This window comes from Equus caballus, chromosome 5, assembly GCF_041296265.1.
Source record: "Equus caballus isolate H_3958 breed thoroughbred chromosome 5, TB-T2T, whole genome shotgun sequence".
NCBI classification, from domain to species: Eukaryota; Metazoa; Chordata; class Mammalia; order Perissodactyla; family Equidae; genus Equus; species Equus caballus.
In genome coordinates this window covers 29,215,436-29,241,091 of record NC_091688.1, presented here as the reverse complement: position 1 = coordinate 29,241,091, position 25,656 = coordinate 29,215,436, and the positions used below count along the sequence as shown (strand labels likewise).

The 25,656-nt window shown below is 45.5% G+C and overlaps 1 protein-coding gene and 1 long non-coding RNA gene across 3 annotated transcripts; one reads left to right on the top strand and one right to left on the bottom strand.

The window, feature by feature from the left end:
- Window positions 1-616: 616 nt before the first annotated feature.
- LOC138924248 (uncharacterized) lies at window positions 617-1,817 on the bottom strand. The gene is made up of 2 exons (XR_011439077.1): window positions 1,776-1,817; window positions 617-758 (listed from the first exon to the last, which is right to left on the bottom strand). It is a non-coding gene; the product is annotated as an uncharacterized lncRNA (long non-coding RNA).
- MGST3 (microsomal glutathione S-transferase 3) lies at window positions 1,575-22,551 on the top strand. Of its 2 annotated transcripts, none has more exons than XM_001493508.6 (6): window positions 1,575-2,259; window positions 17,177-17,300; window positions 18,541-18,614; window positions 19,198-19,255; window positions 21,519-21,591; window positions 22,299-22,551. In XM_001493508.6, exons 2-6 carry the CDS (start codon window positions 17,184-17,186, stop codon window positions 22,442-22,444), a joined length of 468 nt encoding a protein of 155 aa, XP_001493558.1. In that variant the 5' UTR covers window positions 1,575-2,259; window positions 17,177-17,183; the 3' UTR covers window positions 22,445-22,551. The 2 variants fall into 2 exon arrangements, with proteins under 2 accessions (XP_001493558.1, XP_014595140.1); XM_014739654.3 differs by having other exon boundaries at window positions 2,253-3,025.
- The last annotated feature ends 3,105 nt before the right edge of the window (window positions 22,552-25,656 follow it).

Here is a 25,656-nt window from a genome sequence, read left to right as displayed (position 1 = left end):
GCTGGAGAGGATTATAAATTTTTTCCTTGAATGCATCTTGTTAACAGATATCAAAGACTTTAAAATGTATGTATTCTCTGACCCAGAAACTCTTTATAGAAACTTAGCCAAAAGAAGTAACATGAGCGTGTGCACAGATTTATCTACAAAGTGGTATATAGCTTCTTATCAGTAAAGAATTGAAAACAAGCCAAGTCCAACAAGAAAGGATTGGTATGTCCATGCTATGAAATGATGTGCAATCATTACCAAATAATGTTGCAGAATGAACTGTTCAAGAAATAAAAACGGAAATGGCTTACAATTTATGAAGTGGAAAGAGCAGACAACAAAAAACATATGGTATGATTCTATTTTTGCATATAAATGTAGTTTCTTGTGGATTTTTTCTGTATTTTCCAAGTTCCCTACAAGAAACAAACATTGCTTTTGTAATGAGATTTTTTCTTCTTTAAAGGAGGTCCTGAGTGGTTAAGTACTTGTCTGTGGTTAAACAGGGGTTACTGGGACAAGAGGGCCAGAATTATGCTCCTGATTCTTCAACCATTCCTCCTACTACCTCAGGCAAATATCTTACTCCCTTTAGGACGCTATAACAAAAACACCATAGGCTGGGTGGCTTAAACAGCAAACATTTATTTCTCCAAGTTCTGGAGACTGGAAAGGTCAAGTTCAAGGTGTTAGCAGGCTCAGTGTGTGATATGAGACTGCTTCCTGGTTCACAGACAGCAGTCTCAGCAGTCTTCTATGTCCTCCCACTGCAGAAGGACCAAAGGAGCTCTGTGCGGGTCTCTTTCATAAGGGCACTAATCCCGTTCATAAGGGCTCCAACCCCACGAACTAACCACCTCCCAAAAGCCTCACCCCCGCAATCCACCACATTTGGAATTAGGTTTCAACATACAAATTGAGGAGGGACACAAACATTCAGCCTATAGCTGCAAAGGAAAAAAAAAATCTCGCTCAATAATGTGGAAATGCTTTCCTACTTTCTTCTTTTCAGTGTCAATCCAAACAAGCCCTTTACGACCATGCCAGAAACCCTAAATATAATGCCTTCTTATACTTAAGAAGAATTAGAAAGCGTGAGAATGGTTGGAAGTTGCTGAAACAGCAACAGTAAAGATTTTTATGAGCCTTCAAAGGACATCTAGTTGTGTGGATACAACAACCCAGTAAAAAGGAACACCACCCAGCCTACAGCCTTCTAAGATCTAGACTCCAGCCTTTCCACACCTCGACTTGGAATCATTCGGCTCCCAAGCACACTCTCTCATAAAGGAAATACTCCACAGAAGAGACCCGAGGGGAGGCCCAGATGTGGCGACCCTCGGGAGGATGCGGTGTCCGGAGGAAAGGGGCTCTTTAGCTGCATTTATAGCACTTAGAAGCAAGCTCTCCTTCGGGCCCGACTCTGCCTGCAGGCCTCACTCAAGACCTCACCCTCGAGCCCGACCCGGGGCTGGGCACGAGAGCGTAACTGGGGTGGTGGTGTTCGCTATCCCCTAGCCACCAGCAAAGGTCAGAGGGCCGCCTATTTCCGGAGAAATAACTGCGGGGGTGGGGCCAGGAGAGCCGGCCAGCGGGGAGCATCGGCGAGGATGGGTGCGGCCACCACGCGGGCAGGGCTCGGTTCCGCTTCTCAGCAAAACTAACAGTAATGTTTATTAGATAGAGAAACGTACAGACCCTAACATCCCTAAAACCTGTCACTTGGTGAGCGAATCTGAGACACCGAGCGCCTCGCAGGCCCGACAGAAGCAACCAAAACCTACCACGAACTCTCTCGCGAAACTAGGTGTCGGCGCTCCTACTTCCGCGCACGCGCCGCGCAAGTCTGCGCCTCGTCCTGGGAGCGAGCTACGGTGGCTCTACTGGGAATAAATTATTAACGTGCTCCTCTTCTGCAAACCCAATCCGAGAAGTATGAACTGCCTGGGACACGTTAGGAAAGCAGCCACGAAGCTAGTTGCGGAAGGGAATAAACATATGGATTGGGGGATGCGAGGGGTAAATCTATGGTCAACCGGGAAAAGGAAGAGAATTCAGCCTCCGCCTCACAACTAAGGGCCGAAAACTAGCACTCAGAAGGCGAGCCCCGGTTCCGGGAGCCCCGCCTTGGGGGCGTGGCCTCGAGCTGCCTCGGGCAGGGGCGGGGCCTGCTCCGAGCTGCGCCACGCCCTCCCCGAGGCCAAGGGCGCAGCATCCGCATTTCGCTGCGCAGCTGTGGTGTGCACCGGCCAAAGGAAGGTGATCCAGGTGAGTACCGGCACCTGCGGGCAGCTAGGAGCGCAGGCCCTCGACGGCACTTCAGCTCTTGCGCTGGGCACCGCCCATATCTCTGCCATCCCGAGCTGAATAAGAACTCGCGCTCTCTCCCCTCTCTTGTCTGTAGATTTCTTTCTACTTTTCCATCCTCTTTGCCTTCCATCTGCCCTGCATCCTCCCCGTGATGGAGTGGGTTTGGAGCGTCTAAGCCGGGCCGGCCTCGCTATCTGTAACTCAGGGAGATTTTCAAGGTCAACCCTTCCGCAGTTCCTTCCTTTCCTCTCCTCCTCTTCCCAGGCTGTGCAGACCCGGGGCTCCTTCTTTCTGCCTCCCGGATCCCACCCGACCTTGCCAGCTGCAGCTCTGGTGCAGAGGATGGGCGGGCGGGGCACTGCGGGGCAGTGGGCCGCGCAGGCCAGATCGTAACACTGGTTTTTAAAGTGGCCTTTGAGCGCTGCGCCTGCTGCGGATGTGGGTGTGTTGCTAGGGACCTCCGGGGACAGCCTCCCAAGGAATTGTGTTTGTTTTCCTCCCGCCTCATAGAAACGTTTCCGTTTGTATTGGAACCTTTAAGGGAGTCATTTCCTACCGCTGCCTTAGTGCAGGAGTCGCTGCAGGAAAGCAGGCAGAATCTTCATTGACGGTTCTGCCTTGGATTTCAGAGAATTTCCCTCATTCTCTGGTGTCGCTGCAGGGAACCCCAGAGCCCCAGTGGTGGGGCAGCTGCAGGGCGGTAGAAGGGGCTGGAGACTCTCTGGTGAGTCATTCCCCGAAATTGTGGCTTCTGCTAATACTTGGCCCTGGGCGTCACGAGTTAACGAGCTACATTGTAGCTTGGGAGACCAGTCAGTGTGGGAAAGGAGGTAAAGGAAAAGCAGAGATAGGAGGGTGGGTAGGAAAGGAGCACCGGTGTTGGGACGTTAATCCCTTAACCGGAGAAAGGGAGTCCTTGAGAGAACACTTACTGCTCTGCCGATGTGTGGTTCTTTGCAGGTGCTGTGGACCTGGGCATGGTCTTGCGAAATTGCCACAGATTAAAGACGCCCCTGTGTGTGGGAGCTGGAGCAAGGGCTTCTCTTGGGAAATCTGTATATTACTGGGAGCCTGTAGTTTCTGGGAAGCACCCAAGGTTATTGGTCAGAGTTAGAGGCCATGTTTTAGTTCAATGAGAAAGTGTGCAAGAACTGCTGATTCATGCCTCCGAACCTAATAGTATGGCTTTTTCAAACTTTTAAACTTCAGTGATGAGAGCATAGTATCTGAGTCAGGGGATCAAGAATGTCTATTCTCACTGGAGTAATTTAATTGCTTTAAATAAAACTAACATCTAAAATTCAAACAAATACTTTCACTCGTGGGAGGACGTTCTGTTAAGCTTCCCTCCTGACACAGTGTTACAGAAATAGAAAACTTTGTCAAGCGATTTTTTTTTAACCAATGTTACTATATATCAAACATATACTGGCGGAGATGCTGTAGCCAGTCGTTGAAACTGGGCTCCAAGGGCCTTCCTTAGACTAAGGAACAAAACTGGGGAAGGGCAGTCTTTGCCCTTATTTAGATTTCTTGCTGGCCTAGAGTTCTGAGGAGACAGTTCTGAAAGGGAACCTCCTGACGTGGAGGATAGCAAAGAGACTGAACACACATGAAGGAAGGACTTCACCCCGTTATCCAGAGGAGTGCTGAAAAGCCCCTGGAGCAATCTGGAATGAAGTGGATGACAAATCAAACTATCAAAAAGTCATTTAGTGCCTACTGCTGTTATCTGTACTTAAATATGTCATTCTCTGTATTTATATTTATTCTGCTCTGTATTCAGAAAACCATTGCCAACCACAATTGTCCATGAAACATTTAGCATTTTTAAAGCAATATTTGTTTAAAAGAATATACTGTACAATTTATGCAGCTGAATGGATTAATACTACTTATAAGTATACTGTCCTCCTGAAAAAGAATGATTTAGCAGATATCAGGTAGGTTACTGCTATGTAAAATAGAATTCCTGAGTTTCCTTCACTATATCTTAGTGTCTTTGTGGGGAGAAGAGCCGCCACGAGGACCTGGGAAAATTGTACTGCCTTCCAAATACATTTGCAAATACCTTTAGGGATTTCAGCATTTGGAATCATAGGTCCCTCTTTTACCTTCTGAGTTCTTTCTAGCTGTTCATTAACTGGAACTTCAGTTCTAATATTTTGGTGTCTTAGTTTATTCTTTTTTTATTAAGTGATATTTTATTTCTCCAGCCTAAGAGATGTGAATGATTGTGCCACAGCTTCACTCTAAGTACAGGCAGACATGAAGAGTTAGACCCCTGTTTCAGGCAGGAGCCAGCAGCCTGGGCGGTTCCTTCATTTGGAATGGCTGGTACCCTAGTTGGGGCTCAGCAGCTGCTAAGAATTAATACAGACTGCCCACATTTCTTGTGATGGAAAATCCGAGTCGTGTCAGTGTGACTCATTCGGGATTTTTTTTTCCCTCTTCTGGAAGTCAGGGCTTAGTTTCCCTAACACCCTTGATTCCTATCTCATGCCAGATAAGGGATGGGTTATGTGGAAACTGTGATATGAAATTCCTTGCAAACCTGTATACCTGAAAGGTTGGAAGACATTTTTTCCTTCCTGTAATCTCTCCTCTTTTGCCGTACTGCAGGGCCGATACTCAGAAGAAAAAAAAAAAGAAAAAAAAAAAAGCTCTTTTTTGGACCTTTTCCAAGTTTTTTTTTCCCTGCCAATTAGAAAGAGCTCAGGCTTTAATCAGCTACAGGCTTAGAGTTAATTATTAGCTTTCCAGTCTTCTTAGTATATTCTATGCTCAAGAGAAAGTCTGGGGAGGTGGAAAAGTTTTAAAAGAGGTCAGGTGTGCTCAAACTTGTTCTCCAACCTTGTTGAGAGATAATATGGCCAAAGGTTGAGAGCATAGACTCTGGAGCCAGGCTGGCTGGCTGTGTGTGAATCCAGGCTTTCTGTGTGATAGCTGTGTGACCTTGGACAGATTACTTAACCTCTCTGATGCTCAGTTTCCTCATCTGCAAAATGAAAGTAATAATATATCATAGAGATCCTGTGAGGATGTAAATGAGTTAATATTGGTGATAGTAAATAATATATGTGCTAATAGTAGGTATTATCACTAATAATTGATTTCTCCTTACCACTCTTCCTCTAGTCTATATCACTACCCTTCAGACACACTGGTCTCCTTTCTCTTCCTAATGTAAGTGCAGCATTTTCCCTGTCTCCATGCCTGTGTACTTGCTGCTTTCTCTACCTGTGTTCTGTCTCACATCACTCTTATGTCCTTCAGGGCCCTTATCTCAGTCTGTTACCCTCCCGTTTCGTGGTCTTCCCATGTTGTCTCCCTCCATTTACTATGTATTCTGGAGGGTCAGGACCTTTCTTCTCAGTCTTGATCACCATTGTAGCCCTGCACCTCACGTGCTGCACAGCATTTCATAGGGGACAAATCAGGCAAGGAATCAGTCTGAGGCAGTTCTCAAGGAGGTGGGAGGTGTGCATTCCATTGAGGTAACACAGCTTGTCCTGCCTTGACTGGATCAGATCAGCTCCATTTAACGAACTGTTATGAGATTTTCCTTTTCCTCTGCGTCCTGTGGCTTCTCCCCATTCTCTCCTCTGCCCTCTGCGGCTGGTGCCTTCAGACCATGGGAAGTACCCTGCGGCCTGTCCCTGGGATCACATCTCCTGGGAGGCTCCACTCCAGATGGTCCAGCATGGCTGAGGGCTTCTGGGTGAGGTGTCAGCACATCAGGGAACACTCAACCATCAAGCCTTTTGTATCAAGAATCTGTTTTGGAAAGCTTGTCATCCCACCAGCAGGGGAACCTAGGATTTGTTCTGTCTTGTTACAAATCTATTGTTCTTAGATTACTGAGGAGCTGAATTACCAGTTTTTCCCAGGGGAGATTCCGTTTCATTCACGCGTGTGTGTTTAGTGCCTTTTCACCCAGAAATCGGACTCCAGAGAAGAAGAGAACAGGTAATTTGCTTCTTTGGCCTTCACAGAGTTTATTTGTGTCAGGGCAGGCTCGTCCCACAGAACCAGGAAACGTTCCCTTGGCCTTGAGCATCTTGCTGACCCTTCCCTCCCCTGCCCCCAGCCAGCACAGTTATTTATTGTTTTCAGCACCGATAGTTCACCAAAGTGTTGGAATTAAAACGATGTGTGAAACTTGAATATTTTATACAACCAAGTTGTGGCTGTTTAACTATAAAGCTAAATATATTTGGATTATAGCACGTTTCTCTCTTAAGGGGACAGATCTTCTATCCTCCTAACCTACAGTTAGCTTTCACTTTCCCAATGTTCTGCCAGCAACACTGATAAGGAATGAAGAATGAGAGGTACTGGGAAAGACCCACTTTGTGACCTGCCTCTGCTATTTGCCCCCCTTGAGTTAATATCCAAGTGCAGGATAAACAATGGTATGCCTGTTCGACTAATTTTCCTTTTTAGCCCTTGCAGAAATATCTACTGAATGTGCAAAGCATTGTGGGAATATTCTTCCTCACCTGTGTGGTTATTATTCCTTTTCTTAAATGTCCATGTTCTCTTTTTTAAATCTAGCTGTCATTGGAAACTTTGACACTCAGATTTTTATCATCTGCTTAATGTAGAAGTGACCCAACTGGCATTTTGAAAAGGTAGGATAAGACCCGAAGAAATCCTCTGATTCTGCTTTTGTCTTTCCCATTCTGGAAATGGGATGACTTTTGTGCTGCTACCCTCCAGGCTCTTAAATTTCTCCGTTGAACTTTCCATGGGCTCAGGAGGGTCAGCTGCCCTGCCTGGAGATAATTTTGAGGACTGTTTCTTTGTAGAAACATCTGGAAGCAGAAATGAGGCTGGGCAGCTCCTCAGGGGTGCTTTAAGCAGGCTAAGTGGGTCCCCAGCATGACCTCAGAGCTTTCTGAACCACCTCCCAGTGTTGAGGACTCACGGAAGTCCATTAGGTAGGATCACACCGGCCCTTTAAGTTACCATCCTTGTGTTGCTCTCATGAAAATGTGGATTTTTGCCATGCAAACTAAGGGACCATATATAAGGAAGATTGGATGAATAGCACAGGTAGCCAAATAAGGATTTTAATGAAACATTGGGGCATGGTTCCAAGTCGATCTGTGAGTGCTTTATCATTGTCCCATTCCTGGATGCATAAAAAAAGACACTGCTGAGAAATTGCAGGAGAATTTGAGGAGAACAGTCTTGCAAATGGAAGTAGAGGTTACCATTGTCCAAGCTGGCTTTTATTTGTTTGAGCTGAAAGGTGAAATCCTCTCTCCCTTAAAAAATCTGATCGATTTTAATTTAGTAAAAGATAAGCCGTTGTAACTTCATGATTCAGAAGTAATAAATTATTTGAGGCAAGTGCCTGAATCCATAAAGCCTGCCTTTTGCTCCATTTGTGCAATGTTGATTGCGCCCTGGGGAATTTCTCTTGGCAGCCAGGAGGGACTTGAGTAAATAGTGTAGGAGAGGCCCCAGGAGTATTCCACTGAATGTAATTCAGGAAGTTTTCTGGGTGATCCTTGTGGACTGGAGAAACTCCTGCCCCAGTGAGATAAGGCAAGTGGTGGCAGAAGCAGGAACTGGAGGAAAAGTTGAGCAAAGTGTTAAGTACTGTAGTAGTTACATTTCCAGGAGAAACTGTCAGTAAAATTCCTAGACTACCTGAGCCAAATATCATAATGATGCTCTGTGTTGCTGACTCAGGCTCTGGAATGGAGCCTATCTTCCAGGTGAGACCAGCACTGCCCCATTTTAAGTCCAAGCTCCATCACTCCTAAAGTGAGACTTTGCAGAGGTGCCTTGTAGCTTTCTTAAAATCTGCCTAGTGTCTGCTCACTGACTTCCCTGAAGACTTGTTGCCCCAAGTGCTGCTCTGTCCACCCATTCTATCCCACAGACCTCGAGGCTCGTTCTGGTTACCAGGGCACCATTGTTCTCTGAGCTCCTCCCAGAAACCCACCATGGCCTGGGGCTTTTTCCTGCACCCGTGTCTCATATGCCACCTGCTTTAAAATATTTATCCTAGTTTTCTTCCCCAAACCTGATATGTCCTCAAAAAATCATGTTTGGCTAGTAATAAATACTTTGATTAAAAGAAAAGTTACAAATAGAAGTGTTGCTGTGTAAAAATATATATTATAGAAATAATTAGGTTTCAAAGTGTTCTCAAAGGGGGCATCTGGGAAAAACCCACAGCTAACATCATATTTAATGTTGAAAGACTGAATGCTTCCCCCCTACGATGAGGAATAAGGCAAGGATGTCTGCTCTTGCCACTTCTACCCAGCGTTGTATTGATTCTAACCAGGGCAATCAAGCAAGAAAAAGCAATAAAAGGCATCACATTGGAAAGGAAGAAATAAACTTTCTTTCTTTGCAGATAACATGATCCTGTATGTAAAGTATTCCAAAGGTCCTGGACCCAGCTCTACCCTCACCTGGGCTCTTGTGCCTGGCTCTGTTCCTCTCCCCCTGCAACTGGAGTAGAAGCCAGGCTGTACTACCCCTGAGCGGGAGCTTGCAGAGGTGTTTCTCTCATTGCTTCCCATGCTGGGGACGGAGTAATCTAACTGCTAGGTGAGGGGCAAACCCAGCAGAATGGTGTAGTAGCAAAGAGCGTGACACGAGTGTCAGTCTTCCTGCACTCAGACCCCAGCTCTGCACTCGCTCACCAGCTGCGGGACCTTAGACATGTTACTGAGCTCCTCTTTGCCTCAGTTTCCTCATCTGTAAAATGGGGATGATAATAGTACCTACCACATAGGATGATTGTGTGCATTGAGTGTTAATTTATGTAGACTCTGTGTATACTAGGTCTTAGATTAGGTGTTCCCTATGTAGTGGTGATTTTATTTCTCATGTTGGTATTTCTGCCAGAATGGGATAAAAAACTCCATGAGCAGTCAGTTGAAGGTCCCATTGGATTCTTAAACAGGTCTTTCATTTGAAGTCGTGTTGCTGACTGTTCAGAATTTGAGGAACACCTGATATTGGACGTGGTCACCTCAAGAGGTCACCATGTAGCATAGTGAGCATCACTTTTGAAGGATGAAAAGCCTTATATTCTGACTCATTTGACTGGTGGGAAAATCTGGTTTGGTGAGTAACCATGACCATGAGGAGAGATCTGGGAATCCAGCGGCTGTCACAGGCTAGGCTCACAAGATAAAGTCTCGGAAGCTACTGAGCTGTCTTACCTACCTGTTTTGTTTTGTTTGAGTCCTCTATTAAAGCTGAAAGAAGCAAATAAATCTCCTGGTGGGCACACCCTTCGTGCGTAATTGTGAAGGGCTTAGCTGGAGCGAGCTCTGCTGAACCACCTCCCCTCTCATCAGCCCGTTGTGTTCCCGGGATGCTACAGGAGAAGGGGCTCCTCGGGAGCCTCTAAGGGTGTTGGTAGAATGTAGATCGCCAAGACAAGACTACGACTGTGGCTTTTAGATTGGATAGAGTCAACACCTCCTGAAAATTTTCTTTTTGCCTAGAACCGTGGTTCTTAAAATGTGATGATCGCTGACCAGCATCATCAGCATCACCTAGGAACTTGTTAGAAATGCAAATTCTCAGACCCCACTGAAGACCCACTCGATCAGAAATTCTCGGGGGGCAGGGTGTGTTTTAACCAATACTCTAGGTAATTTTGGTGCCGCTGAAGTTTGAGAACCACTAATTGAGAACATAGAACATCAGTACTCTATTGGGCTCCTGTCTTCATGCAAGTTACAATACGAAATATAAGTAGGAGACATGTTCTCTGTCTCCAAAGAGCGTACAGCCCATTTGGAGATGCAGACTACCATTGCAGTGATCAGTGTTCAAGTGCATGTTATAATAGCTGACTCATCGGTGTGAAACAAGTATGCAAGCATTCAAAGGCAGAGTCTGTGGCCCATGTGGATTGGTCAGGACTAAAGGCTCCAAGGAGCAATGGGTAGGTCTTACTCTGGGCCATCCTGGCAGGATGGGAGAATGGGAGCAAACTTAGCAAGTAGGACTGCCTGACATGCATTCCCTCATGGCCCACTTGTTTCTTAACCCTCAACACATGGGCTTCTATCTTCTACCATTCCCCAAACTTGGCTGTCCAAGGGGCCCCCTCACCAAAGCCGAGAGCATATTCTTCGTCTGCTCATGCATCGTGCCAGAGGTGTCCACTTCTTCCGTTTCAGACTCTTCCCTACATTTAGGGTCTGTACTGCTCCTCATCCCTTTACACCTTGAAAGCTCTTTCCATGTGTGAGAGCTGATTGCATGCAGAGGGCTTTCTCGGTGAGTGATGGTGCACGTTTGCTTGGTCACACACCTTTCCCTTTTGGGGAGTGATGCTCCTCTGCTAACACTTAACAATCCCACACTTTTCCTCCTCTTTGGCTCTCTCCTTAGTTCCTGGAGGGAGGAGCAGGAAGTATGGACTACATGGCCTGTAAGGTCCCTCTCGTGATCTGGATCTGCCCTCTCTATCCTTATCTCCTGCTGTTCCCACCATTTGCTGTGGTCCAACCACACAGACCGCCTTTCTGTCCCTTGAATGTACCAGGCTTTTTCTTACCTAGAGCCTTTGCACTTGCTGTTCCCTCTGATTTGAATGTTCTTTTCCCCAGAAGGTCGTGTGGCTGTTTCTTCCACATTCATGTCATTGCAATGTTGCCACAGCCAAGAGGACTTCCCCGATGATCCTGCTAGAGTCGCCCCGCCCCTGCCCTCCACACCGTTGCCCTGTCTGTCCTCCAGAACAGTTCTCAGTCTCTCAGGTGGATTCTTGTTTGCACCTTTGATGTCAGGCTTCTGTCATCATGAGAATGTCGGCACCGTGAGGGCTGGGACCCCATCTTGTTCACTGCTGTATCCCCCACACCTCCACAGTGCCTGGCAGATAGTAAGTGCTTCATATATTGTGGTCAAATAAATGAATTAAGTGTTCTCAGACTCATTATGCTGGCCATGCTAAGAAACTAACTCCCTTTCGGAATCTAAGTAGACCAGCCTTTTGCCAAATTTGAATGTATTTTAAACAGTAGCCTAACGAATTTCTATCACAGTATTGATTTGTAGAAGAATCAGTATCTCCTTATTTGGGAAGTATTAGATATGTGGACACACATGTACACTTACCAGTATTTACAGTGTCTTTTTATTTGCATCAACGTTTATGAAGTGTTCATACCCGATGCTTGTCTAGTTTATCTCACCGAATTCTTCACACCATCCTGTGAAGTAAGCAGTACGGATTTTCCCCATTTCATGGAGACATTGGACAACATTCCTGGGCTCGCAGAGGCAGCGTGTGAGCACAGGTCTGACTCTAGGATTCCCGCTGTCTGTGCTCCCATGGATTTTCCCATAGGAAAAGAGGAACCATAAAACACTCTTCAGTTCTGCTAGGAGTGAAAAGATTTCCAAAAGGATCTCTACTCTTAACTACGTGACAGAATTTTCTAATTAAAAGGAAAATCAGAACCTTTTGAACCTTCAATTTAATGTTCTCTCCACTGAACTACTTTGACTCAAGACTGCCAGGAAACTGAAGTAGAAGCATACACCTGTGCAATTCCTAATAAGGAGCGAACAGAAACACTTGTGTCCTGTTTCTGCCTTTCCTTAACCCATTTAGTTTCATTTTTGTGGGATTTTTTTTACACCCAGTTTCTGACCATTGCCATGAAGGGAAACATCTGGAATTGGATATTTGTTTACTTGTTTGCCTGCAATGCCACTAGAACATGAGCTTTGTGAGGGAAGGGCCCAATTCTGGCCTGTTCGCCTCTTCATCCCCGGCTGCATGAGGGTTTGAATGACAGCAGGTTGCTGATTTCCATAGTCAGTGCTAGAAACCCACTTCCTCCTCAATAGTCCTGCTTTGCAGCTAATATGTTTTAACATGGCTGGTTATGAAGAGTTCAGAAAAGGAGGGGAATATACGTAGTTCAAAGCTTTCTTTGCCATTTTCAAATGGTAATTCTAAATTATAAATTCTTAAATGTATTTCATTACCATTTATTCAAACATCCCCTTTTATGATTGGATAGGGCAAAGACAGTTAACAGAACATTAACATACATAGTATCACTTGATATATATCATTGTCAGATACTTACTGTGAGTCAGGCGTCATGATGGGTGTTAATAGACGATGCTTCTGTTTAATCCTCACAAGCACCATCGGGGTGGGGTAGGTACCACTTTTATTTCCATTTAACAAACAAGGAAACTGAGGCAGCTGAAAGACAGTGAGTAATTTTCCCAAGGACGCTCAGCTAGGAAGTGTGAGAACCAGGTTCTGCGCTCAGACAGTTTGATTCCAAACTGGACTCTTCACTGCGGAGCTGTGTGTACTGCACGTGGCGGGTAAATGTCAGCCTTCGCGCTAGTTGTCAGGCGAGCCTTTGGTCCCATCATTACATACGACCTGTTCCTATCTTCTCAATTGCTCATTATTGTCAGGCCACTTTTTATGTAACTTTTTTTGATATACATTTGCTCATTTTGGAAATTAGAGAAAAGTACAAAGGAAAATCTGTGATTCAGCCGTCTAGGAATAACTATGCTTATGATTTTCATATTTTCTTCTTTAATTTTTTTCTCTTATTGAGAAAACTAAGATGAGACCTGCATATACACTTTGTTTTCTTTTTTCTTCACCTAACATGCTATATATGTTAAGCCTGTTTGAACATCTTCAATTTTTGTACACACCATTTTTGATGGTTGTATAATATTCTATTTTATGGGTGTATTATTTATGTAATTAGTCCTCTTTGCTTGGACATGTGTACCATTTCTGGTGTTGCTATTATAAATAGTGCTGAAGTGAATGTCTTTGAACCAAATCTGTTTGCATTTCTGATTATTACCTCAGGATAGACTCCTAGTAGAATTAATAAGCCAGAAGGTAGGAACAATGTAAAGAATATTGCCTGTTGCCAGGCTGTTCTCCAGATGATTCTGTTTTACACTTCTCCCAGCAGTGCATAATAGTGCCAACTAGGTACTTTTAAATATGTACCTAAGTAAATTTTTCTTTATACAAATCATAAGTTTTAATGTAAACAGCTGGTATATGACTAACCTTGAAAACTGCATAATGATTAACAAATGTATTATACAACCCAGTGAATTGCAAAGTAATCTACACCTGTATTGAAAGTTTAGCTCCGAAAGGACGGTTGGAGTGTGTATTGTGTCTAGTACCATGTGGAAGACAAAATCTAAGGCAGAGTTCCCACTCACAAGAACCTTATCTTGTTGGGTCAGTAAAAGGGTTGCTGGTGACACAGAATAGGTATGTAATAAACAAAATGTGGTGTGCAACCTGAATGAGTGGTCACGCCCGAGAGAGGTTATGTGCCAGTAATCAGCTTCTCCATCCAGTGCCCTGGATGCTATCTACCAGCTCCAGGGCTCTGGATAGCCTCTGCTTTGGCTGTAGCTGCCTGGGGTGTGGCAAGTGACCTGCCTCCCCTTTCCCAGTGCACACACCTGCACCCGAACCCACAAAGGCCAGTCTCTAAGGGGTGGGAGCATCCATCTCTTTGCCCAGGATTCCTCAGTAAATAAGGATTCAGCAAATGATAGTGGTTTTTTTTTTTTTCAAACCATGAATGAATCAAGCTGATTCTTTCCTTAAAGGATGAGCCTTAACCATTTTCAGTCCCTACTGGATTTATGTTTTCAGCAGCCATGGTGACAGAGAGCTTTTCTCTGTGGTCTGATCTCTTTCTCAAGTCATCCATATACCCATTTGCTTCTGTTGTTATAATAGATACTTTTGAAGGAAAAAAAGGAAAACTTAAATTGCTTAGGTGCATACTTTATGCCAAGTACTGTTCCAGGTGAGGAACATTATCTCAGTTGGAGGGGACATTCTTGAAAACTACCTGGAGTTGCAGCTTGCTTCATTTATTCCACAAGGAGCCATAAGCACATGCTCCGTGCTTGACATGGAGGATGCCAGACAAACACAGTCTCTCCCTCATGGGAGCTTAGCAGCAGATGTAATCAGCTGCTCTCTGTTTTAGCCCTGGTTATAGCTAGGAAGTGCTGGCTACAGCGGCCGGTGAAGAAGGACTCCTCACTTGGTGGGGGTGCAAGGAGGTGTCAGGGAGGGCTGTCCAGGCTGTGTTCCTGCACCCATGCAGATGTGTCCATGGCTTCTGCAGGGAGAGCCTCGGGGAGGCCAGGCACGCTCCCCAACTCCGCCCTGGAGAACTCTTGCTGATTATGCGGTCCTTTGCAAACCACCCACTCTACCATCAGACTCTGGGGCCCCCTTCTTTGTAACTTCTCTGCCCTTCAAAGGTACTTATTGTTCTGGCTCTGCTTGCCCCCCCCCTCCCCCATTCCTTTCCCCTCAGTACCTATCATCTTAGCACAGTGTGCGGAGAGTAACTTTCACTAGGTGTGAATGCCTAATGGGTTTAACCTCCCAGATTGCATTTATTCTTTGGAAGAGGCAGTAAATATTCATTTCTAACTATGGATTTTTGAGCAGTTGCTTTTGAGTGTTGATTGCCTGCAACAGAAACATCTGCTTAAGAGGCATTTCTCTGTCTTGCCACCTAGCTTCTCCTACCCCAAGACCTTCCAAATCAGAAAAACAGAGGTCAGTGACTACGTCACCAAATTCTAATGTCTTACCTGGGCTGGTTGGAGTGTTTGGGGAAGAATTCTAAAACCTGCTCTGGTCTTAGCTCTGCCCTCATCTAGCTGAGCTTTCATTTCTTTAGCTATAAAATGGAGCTAATGGGATTTTGTGAAGATTAGAAGTGTGCTAATAGTGCTGCGCAAACACAAGGGGGCCCCACGCTGCCAGGGAGCCAGCACCGCGTCCACAGGTGAGGGTCTGGAAGCAGACCTAAACCAAACATGCTTAATTCTATTGTCCTTAAGCAGGCAGCTGCTGACAAAGGTAGAGACAGCTTCATTTTAAAAGGCCTGTTTGGCCCAAATATGTTAAATTGCAAGGATATCAGGTAGGTTGGAAAGCTTAGTCATTTATTTTCAAAGAGGTGTGCAGAATTCACTCATTTTTGTTTTAATAATTACTACTGAAGCTTCCTCCCCGAGCTGATTCTCTGGACTTGGGAAATGACTAATTTTAGAAGAGAATGAGGACGGGGAAGGTTGGAGGGCAGCCAAAGACTCCTTGCTCTCTTGCTGCCTCACAAGGTGGCCCGGGAGGTGCTGACAGGAGACAGTTCCTGTGCCGAGTCACGGAGACGGCCTTTTGCCGTCTGTGTCCCCCATCCCGGAGGAGGGGCGGGTGGGCGAGCAGCTCAGGGTGAAGACTGTACAAGACTGATGAGCATCGTTGTGAACCACTGTGGGGGAGGGGACAGATTTTTAGGATTTTGGCCCCAAATGTTATTTTTCAGACCTAAGGAAAACCTTTTAAAGAACTGAGCTGCTTGCCCACCACAAATTCCACATTGAGAAAGATCCTGTGATCCCAATGTCAGTTCTGCTTTCAATTTTCAAGTAGGATTGAAAGGGGATATGGGAACCAAATTGGAATCTAAATTTGAATCCTAGCTCTGATACTTTCTATTTTAGACCTTGGGAACGTTACTTAATCTCTAGGCAGTCTCTGGAAAGTAGGGGTATGACCATCTTGTTGGGTTGTTTCTGAGGATGAGTAGAAACATTTCGGAGCAGGGTAGCCCTCCCATGCTTACAGGAGAGGCTGCAGCCAGAGAGTTATCAGGGATAGAAATTTGAAACTGAATGCAGAACATACACAGGAGCTGCTGGCCTGTGGCAGCCTTGCACACAATGGGCCAGTGGCTTGGGCTCTCGAAGCATTGCCTGCCATCCTCTTACCCTCGTTCTGTCTGGTGCTCAAGGCTCAGAGAGGTTGGAGGGGCAGCTCTAATATACCTTGAAGTTATTAGGGCTTCCTCCCACCTGCCAAGTTTTCTTCTCCTTGATGTCCAGTCTCTTTCCTTCTCTCCTTATTTCCTTCTGGGGCAGGACAAGAACGAAAATCGCAGAAATTGTTGAACACTGAAAAATGCTGAGATTAGTTTTTTCTCCAAACATTTTATTATAAAAATTTTCAGACATATGGAAAAGTTGAAAGAACTGTACATTGACCATCCGTAGAGCTACTGCCTAAATTCTATAATTATTTGCTATATTGGTTCATATCATTTTTTGATACATTTCAAAATAAGTTGCAGACATTAGAACAGGACAAAGGGCTCGTTTTGAAGAGGTGAGTTGATGAGCAACCTGGGGCCCCAGGAGCTGCCCCAAACTGTCTGTCTTGGCAGAGTGACAGGCTCAAGTGCCATGCGCTGCTTTCAGAGCACTGGAACTGGGCCTTTCCCCAGCTGGTATTCTGCTGCTGTCCCAGCACAAGCCCAGGGTCCAAGGAAGGCCCCAAGCTTCCTGCCCTCAGTGTCCCCCATGGCAACAGACATGCAGACAAAAAACTTAGAATCATTCTGTACTTACTATTTTATATCCTGTTCTCTTTTTTTGTAATTTAATATGTCCTTTAGCATTTTTCCATGTTAAATGTCTTTTCAAAAATGTGGTTTTTAGCAGTCTGTCATTCTATAGCAAGGACTAACGCAGTGGGATAGATAAATTTCGTAAAGTTAATGTTGATCCAAAGAACCCAGGCACAAGAGAGAACATACGATATGATCGTGTACTTTTTTGCATGTATATCTCATACTTGAATAATTTTCAAATTCCGTTCTGTGATACACAGTAACATCTCTAACTACCTCTTAGAAACATCAGATTTACTCACACCTCTTTATCATCTGCAGGGAGAGCTTTGCTGGTAACAAAGCAGCGCGCTCCTTCAGGCCTCCTGCAGTGCGGTGCCCCCAGTGCTGGGCGCCATCCTCATGTGTCCTCTCTTCCACAGAGCCAAGATGGCTGTCCTCTCCAAGGAGTATGGTTTTGTGATTCTGACTGGTGCTGCCAGCTTCATCATGGTAGCTCATCTAGCTGTCAACGTGGCCAAGGCCCGTAAGAAGTACAAAGTGGAGGTGAGTGGGCACATAGCTAGTGCTTTCGTAGGCTTGTCCAGTGGCAAGAACTTGTTTTCAGTTGTGCAAGGAGAGGTGAGAAGCTAGTGGTCAGAGATGGCAGTTTCAGAACTGCACCTCTGAGGAATTCTGCCCCTTGCTGGCAGGAAGAAGGCAAGAGAGTGGGGTCCTGCTGGGGAGCAGTTTCCATCTTGTTTTTGTCTCTGGTGGAAAGACCAGGGGTGCTGGCCTTTGAACAGTATGTTTTTGGCTGGAGCTCTTGGCTAGGAAGAGTGTTATTTTCTAAAGAGGGTTAAATGGCAACCATGTTTCCTGGTGTGCCACTTTGAAAATGATGTCTTACAGTGATTTTCCTGTTTCCCGAGTAGAGGAGAAATACGTGGTGCTGAGGTTAGCCTGGGCTTAGACATGACACGTAGGCGGGAGGTCTCTTAATGCTTCCTTTAGTTCTAGCTGATCTAGAAGGGATAATTACTGAAGTCGTCCCTGGTGAGCAATTTTAAATGTCTATTTCTGTTTAGGAACTTATAATTAGGCTCCCTAACTAGGGCTTCTTTTAAAGTTTTCATACCTAGTTTCTGTTTTTTGTTTTGTTTGTTTTGTTTCGTTTCTTTGTTTTGCTGAGGCAGATTGGCCCTGAGCTAACATCTGTTGCCAGTCTTCCTCTATTTTGTATGTGGGTTGCTGCCACAGCATGGCCACCAATGAGTGGTATTGGTCTGCACCTGGGAACCAAACCCAGGCCACCAAAGCGAAGCCCACTGAACTTAAGCAGTAGGCCCCCAGGGCTGGCCCCTAATTTCTGTTTTTTTAATGAACACATCCAGTAAAATTCTCATACACTCAATTTCTGTTCCCCCATTAAGGGAAATCTTAAAAGGATGTGGCATTTGATGACTCTTGAGAAGGAGCTCTTTCCCTATATCTTTGTAATGCATCGGAAAGCCACCAGTGACGGCTTTATGTCAGTGAAAAGCCCTGAGTTTGGCACAAGCCACCTCTATTCCTTGTGCAGCTACAGCTCAGACTTTCATTCTTATTGCTGAATGTTGACAGAAATAGATTGAATCTGCCTCTGAGGATTGAGACCCTTGTCACTGCAAATATTTAAGCAGAAATTGATCATTTCTGAAGGGTACAACAGAAGAGGCTTTGAGATAGATTACCTTTAAGGGTGACTAACTCTCAACAGTGAGTGCTACTCTTCAGCATTTGATCAGTGTGCGTTTGGTTTTAACAGTATCCTACCATGTACAGCACGGACCCTGAAAACGGGCACCTCTTCAACTGCATTCAGCGAGCCCACCAGAACACGTGAGTGTCGGCCCTGCTGGGCCCCAGGGGCATCAGCAGGTGGCGGTTTCTGTCCAACGTCTCTAGCCTTCGGTACTCTGTTTGCGAGTAATAGTGATGATGACAATCATGGGTATGTTAAAAGCATCATTAAAAAATATGGATGTGAAAAGATTGGATATGAAGCAAAATTAGGAGTTGATAGAGTGGTGGGATTCTGAATAATCTTTTCACAGACGTCTTTTTTGTTGCATGAGCGGTCCACAGTATGTGCAGCATGTCCGTCGAAACCGATACTGAGTCTCCCCGCCCTAGAATGGAGAGGCTTTGAGCTCTGTAAGGAAATTACTCTAATTCGCCGAGAGCTTCCTCCTCGGTTTCTTAGGGTTGAGGTCTCTTCCTCATTGTGTTCTGAGTTACCTCTAATCCCAAGCAGAGCAAGAGAGGTTGGATCCTAGTGGCCGGGTCTCCCCCTCCAGTCAATGTTTACTTTTACTCTCAAGTTTCTAACTTGGTGTGTAAGAATGTAAAGCCTTCTTCGTTTTACGTAAACATACTTACAGGGGGCGCTTTTTTATAAAAAGTTTCTGTCTGTCTATTCCAGGCTGGAAGTGTATCCTCCCTTCTTATTTTTTCTAGCGGTTGGAGGTGTTTACCACCCGGTAAGTCTTTCCCGGGGCAGGGGGTGGGGGGCGGTTCATCAATTTGGCTTTAGTTCACTGAGCTATCGGAGAGGGAAGAAGGAAATGAACATTTAATAACATCTTCAATGTCTCCTGCCGTGTGTTTAAAATAACTTCATTCAATTACATCTTACAGAGTTCTTTAAAGTAGGTAGATTTTCCTCCTTTCTTACAGATAGAAGGAAACCTCTTGGATACCATGTAACTTTCACAAGGTCAAATAGCTACAGAGTAGAAGAATCAGAATTTGAACCCAGGGCTGTCTGATTCTAGAAGGTTCGTGTCCATAAGAGTTTTCCTTTGCCGTATTCACTCATTCACGCAAAAAACATTCAGTGGTCTCCTGAGGTTACAGGAGTGAGTGAAACAGGCAAAGACGCCTGGTTTCACACAGCTGACTTTTAATTAGGGTCACAGACAAAAGCAAACTGAGTGCACTGGGGAGGTATGTTCACAGGTGACGTGCGCCACCAATGGGAACAAGGCAGGGGACGGGGGAGGGAGTGTGGGAGCAGGGACATGGCTGTGAGTCAGGTGGTCAGGGAGGAGGGCCTTGCTGAAAAGCTGACGGTTAAACAAAGATTAGAAGCTGAGGGAGGAGAAGTCTGCAGACATCTTCTGGGCAGAAGGAGAGCGAGGGTGAGGCCCTGAGGCAGGAGCTGCCTGCTCTGTTTGGTGAACAGTGAGAAGGGCAGGTCGGCGTCCGTGGGAGCAGCAGGTGAGGGCAGAGCGGGGAGGGGCCAGACCACGGGGCCTGGTAGGCCATTATGGCCCTTGTAGGCCTAGATTCGGTCTACACTATGCCTTATCTAAATAAAGCAAGTGTATCTAAGTCTGAGTAGTTACCATTGGGTCTTGCCTTGAACAGAAAGTATTTCCCTTTCAGGGACCAGACTTTCCCCTAATTGAGTTCTGACCACAGTGCTGGCGCTTCACATTTCTGGTTCTAGGCCTTTCCTAAGCCTCTGGTCTGTACCTGAATGGCCTGTGCTTTTGTTATCAGCTGCCAGAATGGCACGTCTATAGTTCATGACCTTGAAGTCTTGTATCTTTTCAAAGAAACAGCTGCTCATCTCACAGAGAAGGTATTTCTTTCGTGTGCCTCTATAGAGCCCCAATCCTAGCAAGTGACCAGACTAGCTGGTCTAAATAGACTAGCCGGTGTCTCTAGATTAGGCTTCACCTGCTCTCCACTCCCATCCCCTTCCCTGTCCCACTTCCCTAGATCCCATTCCTTATGCTTAATTCCTAAAAATACTCTGAGGACAAGCACCTACTGTTCCTAGGTTGATAGTTATCATGCAGCATTACAGTCAAGAATAGCCTGGCAGAGACTACAGAACTTGCAGAGAGTGACTTATGGGCCTGGGGTTTTTCAGTTGTTTCAGGCACCTACAGATATTTAACTGTATCCAAAATCAACTAAACAAACAAACAAATATCCTAAAGCAGTAAACTTACCCCCACTGATTCCACTAAGTTGGAAAGGCACTTGCGGACAGTGACACACAATGTTTCATGTTCTCACACACCCTCTTTCTTTTTTTCTTCTCTTCTGACTCCTTTTGACCAAATGGGTCACCCCGGGGTGGTGCCCAAATAGAAGGATTTTTCATCTTGCATAAGATTTTACTCTCTCTTCCCAAGGGTGTTGGGCACGGGGACACTTCCCCTCCAAGACCGCGTATTCTGGGTTCACAACATGACACACTCTCGCCGCTTTTTCTAGTGGAGCCCACAGCTGTGTGCGGGCCGCAGCGCAGCCTGCACAGAGCCCCCTCCAGTGGGGACCTCACTGAGACGAAGCAGCACACAGCAGCAGGGGTTCGCAGTCCATCTCCTGTTCACAGGCCCATTTGAGACAACAGGGCTTCTGCTCTAGTCTTGACTTCCCATTGGTTTCCTCTCCTGGCTTACCCTTCGACCCCCAGGCCTGCCTCTCCTTCTCTTGTGTTCTAGCATGTTGAGTTTCCCGGGGCAAGCTGGGAGGTTCCTTCCATCCCACCTGGGAGAAAGCCAGCACTCACCTCCCAAGTCCAGGAGCTGTTAGAAGACTCACAGATCTTTGATTTTCCTGACTGAAACAAATAACTTAATTCTACCCTCACACTGATGGGGAGCATTTTACCATATCCATGAAATAATTAACTTTTTGTTAAAACGTTGTGTAATCAACCCTAGATGTTAATAAAGATTTGCCTGTTTCTTGAATGCACATACTAACGTAGCCCTTTTATTTTAGCGTATAGCTTCTGGCTTGGGCTGGGCCTGGATTGTTGGACGAGTTCTTTATGCTTATGGCTATTACACAGGAGGTAAGTGCATGTGGACATCTGCCAAAGAAATAAATTTAAAATCTTATACGACTACATTTTTCTTCTTAGCAGGGCTTTAAGAAAAGGGGAAGTAATGTGATATTTAGGAAAAGTCTGTTATCTTCTTTTTATTAACCTTTGAATAGTAACAAAACATTTTTATTGAGCATTTTCTATGTGTCACTTACTGTTCTAAGAACTTTGCATATGCTCTTTAACCTACCACAATTCTATGATATAGGTAATATTACCCTGTTTGATAGATGAGGAAACAGGCTTAGAAAAATTAGGGCTCCAGGTCACAGAGCTACTAAGTGTAAACTACAAGCTGTGATTCAAACCTGGGCAGCCTGAGCCCCTGCTCCTAATGCTACTATAAATAGTGTGCCCAAGAGAGAAGGGGGAAAAAAGACATTTCTGGCTGTGCTTTCTTCTTTGAAGAGAAGGAAACACTCCCAAAGGCCCTGGAGCAAAACTGCTTTAATTATTATCCCATAATGTTTTTAAGGTCCAAGCAATGCTATGACACACTACTTTGCATGCAGCATCTGACGTACTGACAGCTTTAGGCTAAAGAGTCGGTTGACCTCTTAAGACCAGAAGGTCTAATGTCTAATCCCACATGCCTTGATAGAATGCTTGCGGATGTTGAAAGCACTGTCATCCTGGAGCATCCCAGCTAACTTCCGCTCTCTCTTCTTTTTCAGAACCCAGCAAGCGGAATCGGGGAGCCCTGGGCTCCATCGCCCTCATTGGCCTGATGGGCACCACTGTGTGCTCTGCCTTCCAGCATCTTGGTTGGGTTAAACCTGGCTTGGGCAGAGGGTCCAAATGCTGCCATAAAGAATTATAGGATGTTTAAAAACTCTCATTCATTTTGAGTGACTTACTTTAATTTCCAGTTATATTTTTTTTTTCTAAATATAATAAAAACTTATCTGGCATCAGCCTCATACCTAACCCTGACTCTATCACTATTTCTTTTTGAGTCTTTATCTAAAATAAGTAGCCTGTTCCTACAAATAAGAGAGGAGCCACAGGTAGTGGGCACCCGTCCTCTCCCTGCCAGCAGATGCTTACCAAGGACGTGAAGCTGGGAAAACGTCTAATTGTGGTACTGTGTTCATAGTCATGCCACAGCGGTGAAAAGTTGGGACTCAAAGAAGGAAAGCCTTTTAGCTCTGGTTAGGATATAAGATTATCTTATCACTTGCTACTAATATATATGATGACAGTAAGGATTTTTAAAAATCTCTTAAAGATTGCTTTTATCGCTTACAGACTGAAATTATAGACTCAATTTAAGATTATGAAACTTAATAGGGGTCAGCCCAGTGGCACAGTGGTTAAGCGCTTTGGCGGCCCGGGGTTCACAGCTTCAGATCCCAGGTGCGGACATGACACCGCTTGGTACACCATGCTGTGGTAGGTGTCCCACATATAAAAAAAAGTAGAGGAAGATGGGCACGGATGTTAGCTCAGGGTCAGTCTTCTTCAGCAAAAAGAGGAGGATTGGCAGCAGTTAGCTCAGGGCTAATCTTCCTCAAAAAAAAAAAAAAACCCTAAAAAAACCAAACTTAATAGAGATGAATGTAACTTCCCACATTTGGATACAAAATCTGATTGCATAGGTACAAATGGGAAAGGACACCTGAGCCACAAACTGGCAGCCTGACAAGGTTTTGATTGACTTGGAGAACAAGGCGAATGGGTAGAATGAGATGGCTGCTCCAAAAGTGAATGTGGCATAAACTACATTAACAGAAATATGTCAGGACCTGTGCTGTCCAGTACAGGAGCCTGTAGCCACAGGTGGCTATTATTATTTAAATTAATAAAATTTAAATAAAACAACAAAAAAATCAGTGCTGTAGTTGCTCTGGCCGCATTTCAAGAGCTCAGTAGCCTATGAGGATGAGGGAGGGGATCTGAACCCAGGATTTAGGCCTGACTCTCAAATCCACGATTTTTCCATTGTATCCCTGTGCCACTCAGAGGAGATGTATCATTTAGGGATAGAATGCTCTGGATGGCCACTGAAGATGGGCAGCCTTGGCCAGATGACCACCTGGAACCCTCGGGCCATTTGATGAGGTTGGACTAGACCGGTAAACACTCCAGTGTGTGTTTGTGAGACATTTTCACGAGTGTAGAGGAAAATAAGGACTCTTTTCATAAAGCTTTAGCTTCTATTCTTTTTTATATTAAAATGTCCCCTTATGAAATGATGGTGATGATGAATGTGAGGGGTTTTTTGGTCCTGACTTGAAAAATTAACATAATTAAGAATTTGTGATAAGTTGGTTTGTGGTTTGGGGGGATTTTTCTGTTTGGTGAGAAAGGCACCTTGGGCAGCTGGAGCCCTCAGGGGGGTCCCCTTTCTCATGGCAGAGCGCAGGCCTCAGTGAAGCAAGGCAGGGAGACCTGGAGACAAAGTGGTGTTTTCACCTTTGTTTGAAGTCTTAACGGGGCCTGCTTTTCAAAGTCCCGTGACCTGTCGTCATCATTTTGCTATTAGAATGGGCTCAAATGAAGCTTCATAAGGAACCCCAACACATAAAAGGGTGCTGTGGCTGTGCCGGAAGTGGGGAACCCAGAGCTCTGCCTTTGCACTTCCCCAGCTCCCCACTAACAGCACTGCCGGGCACCGAGGGCTCAGCGGGATCCCGTGTGGGTAGGATAGGCCTGTCTGGCAAGCTAGGTCCTGTTAAATTCCCTTGTCTTATGGAGAAAAAAGTTGGCATAAGTACCTCTACCACTCACTGCTGACACAGTGTACATGCCAAAGAGTCAGTTTATTTCTCAAGAAAGACACATCCTGCATTTTGTTACAGATGGAAATGAGAGCATCATGCCAGTCTACAATTGCTTCACACTGTACCTCAAGGATCCCTGCCTGCAGGTCATTGTGTGCCCTTGGGCAACTTTACGAGCCTCCCTAAGCCTCAGCTTGCCCGGCTCTAAGTTGGAGATAGTGATAATATTTAACTGTACAAAGTTCTTGGATCAAACGACAGCGCAGGCCCGTGCCTGGCACCGTGCTTCCAGGGCCAAAGGGAGCTCAGGTTCCAGCACACAGGGTGACAGGAAGCGTGGGAGCCGCCTGCTGGTGAAACTCATCACAGGTCAGCAACCAGGTTATCCTCATGTTCTGAGGAGCCCCCGCGTGTGCCCTGCATCCCTGTTCATCCTTTACAGCACTTGCCTCCAAAGATGCTCTAACTCAATAGAAACTGTGCAGCCTCAGGGGCCTGCCTGGTGGTGTAGTGGTTAAGTCCGTGCACTCTGCTCCAGGGGTCCAGGGTTTGCAGGTTCAGATCCCAGGTGCAGATCTACACACCATTCATCAATCAAGCCACACTATGGCAGCATCCCACAGACAAAATAGAGGAAGGTCGTCATGGATGTTAGCTCAGGGCCAATCTTCCTCACAAAAAAAAAAAAAAAACAAAAAAAACCAAAGCTACACAGTCTCTCAGTTCCTTCCCTCCTAAGCAGCACTGTCCAGTAGAACTTTCTGACATGATGGAAATATTCTACATCTGTCTTGTCCAATATAGTAACCACTACCCATGTGTGGCATTGAGTAATTGAAGTGGCTAGAGCAACTAACGAGCTGAACTTTAATTTTAATTAATTTAAGTGGCTACCTGTGGCTAGCGGCTACCGTACTTGGAGGGCACAACTCCAAAGCGGTGCTTCTCAACCTCGGCCACCTGTTAAGTTCACGCAGGCAGGACCTTTCAGGAATCCAGATGGCCAGGCCACACCCCACATCACCTTAATTAGAATCTCAGTATTTTTTAAGCTCTCTCTGGGGAATTCTAACGTGCGGCCAAAGGGGAGAACCATGGCTCTGAAAGCAGTTTGGCGAACAATTTTGCATAAGAATCACCTGGGGATCTTGTTCAAATGCAGATTCTGATTCCCAGGTCTGAGGCGGGAGCCGAGATTCTGCCCGGCTGACAAGCACATGTGGCCGGTCCCAGGCCACACTGGGAAGCATGGCTCTCACCCCGCCCTCCAATCCCTTCCCTTCCGCACACATGGGGTCCTCACCCTTGA